Genomic DNA, 6808 nt, shown 5'->3' on the forward strand with positions numbered 1-6808 from the left:
CAGTCATTTATCTTCTCCAGCACAGCCGCTACTGAGAATAACCCCCGCTGCAGCAAAATGCCTCTCACACACCGAGAAAAAAAAAAAAAAAACCCAACACACAGAAAGAACACACATTTTTACTAAACCTAAGAGAGAAAAAGAAAAAAGGAAAAAAACCCAAACCAACACAACCAACAAAAACCCCAGACCTCAGGGTGCTTTTATAACGTGAGCGAATCCCGAGGCGCTCACACGGCCGGCAGCCCGAGAACCGGGCGCGGGCAGGGAGGCTCCGCGCCCGCCGCCCCCCGCCCAGCACCGGGCGGGAGGAGGAGGAGGAGGAAGAGGAGGAGGAGGAGGAGGAGGCGGCACCGCCGCTCCCAGGTTGGAGCCCCTGATTTCTCTTTCGTGCCTGTCAGCGTGCCTGTGAGCATCGCAGCCCCTCGGGTGTCCCCGCCGTCGGGGGCGGGAAGCAGCGCGGTGCCCGGGACGCCCCGTCGGTCCCGTCCCGCCCCGCGGCTGGTGCGCGCCCGCGGAGCGGAGCCCGGCGGCGGGAGGCGGCCCCGAGGGCGGCAGCGAGAGGTGAGCGGGGGGTGCTGGGGGGCGGCGGCCGCCCCGGCTGGACCCGCGGCCGGGCCGGGCGGGGGGGCGCAGCCCGGGGGCTGCTGCAGCCCCGCGGGGCGGGGGGAGTGTCCCTGTCCCCGGGCCGGCGGGGGGCGCGGACCCGTGGCCCAAGGCAGGGCGAGCGGCGGGAGGGCGTGCGGGGCGCCGGGGTTTCGTGCTGGGGTGTTCCCCGCTCCCCGCTTCGGACGGGCATGGGGCGCGGGGCTTTCGGGGAAGGCTCGGATTTTTTCCCCTCTTTGAATTCAGTTTTGTTTCTGCTCCGGTCCCAGACCGAGGGTTGCAAAGGTGCTCCTTGTCACCTCTGCCCGGCGCCCCCCCCCCCAGCCACACCACTCCCCCCGACCCCCCCCCCCCCCCCCCCCCCCACTTTCTGGGCATTTTCTCAATGAAACTCCCCACTCCCCCTGCGGTGATGAATAAATGACATCGCTGCCACCAGATGAGTCTGGGACCTTGTTTGTGTGACAGGTGATTCCCCCTCCCAGCCCCCTGCCCTTTCTGGTATTGATTGGACTTGCAAAAAAACAAAAATAAGAGGAGCGGGTGGCAAGAAGAAGACAATGAGTCACAGCCTTTGTTGAGACGCTCGCACCGAAATCACAAAAGATGTGTTTTTCCAAATGACTCGAGCTGTGTGCTGCCATGGGGGTGGCAGGGAGCAGGGGACAGGCTTTTTGCTTCGTGGCAAGGGCCAGCCCTATGGGTGCCGCTCCCATTATCAATAAGCTGCAAGTTTCATGTCTGTTCTTATTCCAAAGGAGAGGGCAAGAGCTCGTGAGGCACCGCGGAAATGGCTGTTGCGGAGGACGTGTTCCCGCCCGCCAACCTCACCTCCAGCAACCAGAGCAGCTGCAACGTGCACAACCACCACTTCTCCGCCAAAGTCACCTTCTCCCTCTTCTACACCGCCCTGCTGGTGTTCGGTGCCTGCGGGAACATCCTGGCCCTCTGCATCACTTTCCAGCGCAGGAAGAAGAAACTCAACTCCACTGACCTCTACCTGGTGAACCTGGCCCTCTCCGACGCCCTCTTTACCCTGGCATTGCCGGGCAGGATCGCCTACTACATCCTGGAGTTCGACTGGCCCTTTGGGGACTGGTTCTGCCGGGCCACAGCCTTCATTTTCTACATGAACACGTATGTGGGCATCTACTTCATGACCTGCGTAAGTGTGGACCGCTACATCGCCGTGGTGCGCACCAGGCACCCCGGCAGGATCCGGAAGATGAGCCGTGCCCGGGGAGTCTGCGTCCTCATCTGGTCCTTGGTGTTCCTGCAGACAGCGCCGCTGCTTCTGCGGCCCATGACGCGGAGGATGGGGGACAAGCTGACGTGCATGGAGTACTTCAACTTCGAGGAGATTCCCAAGCTGCCCTACCTGCTCCTGGGGGCCTGCGTAGTTGGCTTCTTCCTGCCCGTGGGCATCATCTTGGTGTGCTACGTGAGGATCAACCTCAAGCTCTGCCAGACGGCCAAGGAGAACCCGCTGACGGTGAAGAACGGGCATCACCGCCGGGCCTTCACTGTCATACTGGTGGTGCTGCTGGCCGTCCTGCTCTGCTTCAGTCCCTACCACCTCAACATCGTCCAGTTCATGGTCAGGAAGATCCTCTACCAGCCATCCTGCCACGAGCAGCAAGCCTTCAAGATGTCCCTGCAAGTCACTGTGGCATTCATGAACCTCAACTGCTGCATCGACCCCATCATCTACTTCTTTGCTTTCCGGGGCTACAAGCGGAGGCTGCTCCGCATCTTCAGGAACAGCGGCTCAATGGCCACCTCCTCCACTGCCAAGACCCCCTCTGACAGCAACAGCAACAGCCAGCCGCATGGCTCCATCTCTGTCTAGTGGCACAATCCCCTTCCTTTCGCTCTGGCCTGCAGCTTATGGACCATCCCCGATGGCGGGAGCCGGAGCTGGGCTGCAGAGCAGGACCAGCACCTCTGACAGGCTGCCTTGCTCCCCTGCCTGGAGCCAGGGCTCTCGCAAAGCCAGCCTGGCCAGGACACAGCCCTACCTGGCTCTGCACACCTGGCTCTGTGCTCACCACTGCTGGATCCACCATCCTGGAGCACAGAGTGGCCCATTTTCATCCCAACCACAGAGGAGGCAGCTCGTGCAACCACACTGGCTGGCAACCACAACTGGGGGTTTTCCAGCGCTGCACTGCGCCGCCCTCCCATGCCTGTTCTGTGTCCTCTGCGGGGCTGGTGGCTGCTGGTAACCACCAAGGCTGTCCCTGCCTCTCTGCCCCCTTCCCCTGCGCTGCCCCCGGAGTGCTGGGGCAGCATCCCTGCAGGCCTCGGGGCAGCCAGCATGGAGCACACAGACTCAGGGCATTTCAGGAAAAAGCTGAGATGTTACTTCTGTGCAGAAAGTCACCTACAGCTCTTTCCCCACACCCACAAACAGCAGCTCCGCTCTCCCCCTGCCTGGTGTCCCGCTCTTGCACCCAGGTGCTGCACGGGGTGAGTGGTAAGCGCGGGGCACGTGGGAGCTGCTGGAAAAGCCCTTCTTCAAGGGAGAGGGTTGAGGACGTGAATCTACAGAGCTCCTGGGAGTGCTGCTGCCTTCCCCAGGGTGCCCTCCCTCGCAGCTGACGGCGCTGTGGTCGCCCCACAGCGCCCCAGGACCCGCTGCCAGGAAGGGGATGCCAGGGCTGGGCTGGCTCACAGCTTGGCTGTAAGGCTGCGAACCCACGCTGGGGGTGCTCATCTGGGAAACCGTCCCACCCCTCCTTAACTTGAAGGGAGTGGAGGAAAAGGGACAAGGGGACGAGGACTGAGGGTGGCCTTATATGACCTTGACTGACCTTTGCTTGAACCCAGTGCCCTGATAAGTCCAAGAGCCTTGCTAAAGGCAGGTTACGTGTGACTTGCCAGAGCGAGAGGAGGAGCCCTGAGACGTCGGGTTCCCATCGGTGTTTAAACCAGTGTGATGAGGAGAAAGTCGGCAGGAGCAGGGACTTCCTCAGCTCTTTTCTGAAGTCACTGGACTACAATAAAAAAACACACATAGGATTTCACAGTTCCTGGGATGGCTGGTCTTCTCTTTGAGGCTGGAAGGGACAGAGACAGGCACAGAGACATGAAGAGGAAAAAAAAGCATCTTTATTTTGCTGAAAAGTAAACCTAAAGAAGTCTGATGAACATACACTTTTGATTAATACAAATCATTCTTTAAGGTAATAACCTTTCTTTATAGCTAGAAAGTTAATAATAGTCACATGCAGCCATTTAATGTTTTAAATGAGCATGAATGAGCTTTTGGACAATGGTTTTACTTAGGGTACAGGTAACTGTAGCATCCTGAAGGCTAAGGTGGATGCCTAAAATAATTCAGGTGGGAAAGGGACTCCAGTAGGTCCTTTTAGGAGGCAAACTGAGCCCTCCTCAAAGCAGGTCTAACCTCAGTGCTGACCTGCAGAGAGCCTGTGTCCTAAAAAGCATGTTACAACGGGCAAGGAAGAACTGGTATGCAATAATATAAGGATTTCAGTGGTCTGAACACCCTAAAGGAGCTCGGCTAGGCTGATAGTTGCTGTGCAGTTATGCTGCCCTATTAACTTGTTAAAGAAGTGTTGTCTGGAAGGGACCTCTCTGCAACACCTCATCCAACAGCCTGCTCGGAGCAGGACCGTGGCTGGCACAATGTCAGGCTGGCCACGGCTTCGTCTAGCCAGGGCTTGGAAACTCCCAGCAAGGCAGCTCCTCCCGCCGAGGTGACGGCTCCTGTGCTGCATCGCCCCACTGCCCAGTGGGAACCTCCCCATCCACAGCTGGTGGCTGTTGCCCCTAACATCACCTACTTGTGCTAAGAAGAGTTCCCCTATGACTGTGGCGGGGGCTGCCAGGAGAGGAGTGGTACGTAGCTCTTGGTCTCAGCGAGCCTCCGCATGAACACATGAGCACAGGTCTGCAGCGGTGGCCAACCTTTCTTCTCAAGACCAAGGCGTAGAGATGTTCTGCCAGGCTGGAGCCTACAGCTGAGGCAAATCTGTGCTGAAGCCTTCTCTGGAAAAGGCGGAGTATAAACATAGCCTCGTTCCCTCCTTGTTGGGCTCTGTTTTTCTCCAAAGTGTTTTATTACCAAAGGTATCCCCACCTTTCATCCTCTTGCTGCCATTAAGAGCCTTTGGAGAAGGAAATAAGTGCACAGCTGTGTGTAGTGCTGCAAAATGGCAGCAGGCAGGAGGGATCCTGCCTCTCTCCTCTGGGCTGACACCAGCCTGGGGCCCTTTGCTTTGGAGAGAGCTGAAGGGCACCCAAGAGCTGGAGAAGGAAGGGACTTGGGCAGGACGGGTCAGGAGAGCCTGGGCAAAGGAGAACTGCCTAAGGAATCCCGTATCACCCGAGAGCAGCTCACCCAGCCGGCGGCGCGCCCTGCCTGCTGGGGAACGGAGCGTTTCACCGAAATCGAAGAGAAACCATACAGAGCGTTTTGTCTAAAGGCACAATAACAATTTTTCCACGCTTCATCCGTCCGCCGGATCCGAGCTCCCCGCACGCCGCTTGCGTTAACCAGCTCCCGCCCGGCGCCACGCGTGTTCCCCGCTCCCCGCTTTGCCCCACGGGCGACCCCCCCCCCACCCCCCCGCGACAGCCATCGCTCCCCGTTTGGCTCCCGGCTCCCCTCGGCCGTACCCCCGGACACCAGAACGCCCCTGAAGGCCCCCCCCCGGCTGCTGCCCAGGGTGGGTGGGACACTCGGGGGATGGAGGGGGGGGAAGCGCCTGCGGGGCGCAGCGGGCGGGGCGCTCCGCGCAGCGCAGCCTCCGCAGTGAGGAGAGGGGCAACGCCGGTTCCCGCCGAAAGAGGGAGTTGAAACCTTTACTCGGGGTTAAAAATACGCCCACGAATCTGAAGGAAAAAAAAAAAAAAAAAAGATGCGGCTGGTGCTCACCCCCCACGCGTCTCCTGCCACGCAGGGACGTGGTGCATGTAATAAGTAGGATGGTTGTGAAGCGTATGGCAAACACCCTGGGCTCCCCGGTGGCTTTCCATGTGGGGAGGCACTACTGCAGCCTGCAGGTGCTTCTTGCTTCAGCCCAGGCTGCAGTCTGTAGCCGCACTGTCTGCTAAGAAAGGAAAATTGCATTTTTTTCTGAGGGCAGTGAGTACGCTTTGTGCAGTCACACTACCAGCCCTGTGTGCGGTTGTACCGATTATATATGTACATGGTGCAAACGGAGATTTTCTTGGCAAACTCAGGCTGTGACCCTTGTAGCTCAAAGGCCCTTGTGACCCAAAGCCCTCTAACAGTGGATTTCAGGTATCTCCTGAGCTTCTGCAGAAGGGTGACTAGGTCATGCAATCGAACAGAGTGCAGAACGCAGACAGGGTCTCTGCAGATGACCCGCCTGTCTGATGAGCTGTATCTTGATGGTAAAGAAGCGCAGGGAGCTCGAACAGCACCGCCTTTTTCCCTTAGCAGTGGTTCCCAACTTTATGCTTTCAGCTAAGAGCGTAGATTTCCAGGAGAGTGCTGGGGGACAACAGCTCTTGGTTGCAGTTACACATTACCTGTTAGTAAACTCCCTGTGCTGTACAACAAACCTCTTCAGCCTGTGCTTTTAATTGTCCTGAACTGAAGCTATTGCATGTTGTGACATCCATCTATGTAAGCCAGTAAAATACTGTCATGTAAAAATGCACATATCTACTTAAAATAAAAGCTTCTCATGGCCAAGTAACAAGCCCCTCTGTGATTGCTTGAGCCAGGGGACGTGGGCAACTGTTTTCCTCTCAGAGGTGCACATGTGCCTCTCCCCTCTGCAGGCAAAGCAAACGCTCAGAAGCAGCGAGGGACAAGCCCAAGCTCTTGATCCACCTCCTTTATGCAGGACACTTGTATCCCCAGGAAGGTGGTGTGTGCTCTCCTGGCATGGGGATTTATAAAAAACCTTCGATGGGAAAAGCAGTGGGACCTGGGAGGAGCTGCGTCCTTTCTGGAGCAGGTGTCTCTGCAGCTGGGATGGGGTGCTGCAAGAGTTGGGTTGGCAGGACTAACTGTGCTTAGAAACCCAGAAACATCAGCTTTCTCCCATACCGCCGTGACTCCAGGGTTTGTTTTGCTGCTGTGTTGCTGGGATCACACTGTTTTCTCTCTTGCTACATGCACCATCTCATGCAAAACTGACCAAAGAAAACAAAGGGATTCCCCTATCGGACTCTGAAAAAAGGGTGGATTTTCAGTACAAGA

The 6808-nt window shown here is 57.6% G+C and overlaps 1 protein-coding gene across 1 annotated transcript; it reads left to right on the forward strand.

Moving 5' to 3' along the window:
* Positions 1–376: 376 nt before the first annotated feature.
* Positions 377–6229, forward strand: LOC141919569 (G-protein coupled receptor 183-like). The gene is made up of 2 exons (XM_074815391.1): positions 377–564; positions 1365–6229. Exon 2 carries the CDS (start codon positions 1397–1399, stop codon positions 2453–2455), a length of 1059 nt encoding a protein of 352 aa, XP_074671492.1. The 5' UTR covers positions 377–564; positions 1365–1396; the 3' UTR covers positions 2456–6229.
* Positions 6230–6808: the final 579 nt, after the last annotated feature.

Source organism: Strix aluco, chromosome 2 (genome assembly GCF_031877795.1).
Source record: "Strix aluco isolate bStrAlu1 chromosome 2, bStrAlu1.hap1, whole genome shotgun sequence".
NCBI lineage: Eukaryota > Metazoa > Chordata > Aves > Strigiformes > Strigidae > Strix > Strix aluco.

Bases quoted from the DNA above. Each gene is read 5' to 3' on its own strand.
- LOC141919569 (XM_074815391.1), top strand. From the start codon at position 1,397: ATGGCTGTTGCGGAGGACGTGTTCCCGCCCGCCAACCTCACCTCCAGC.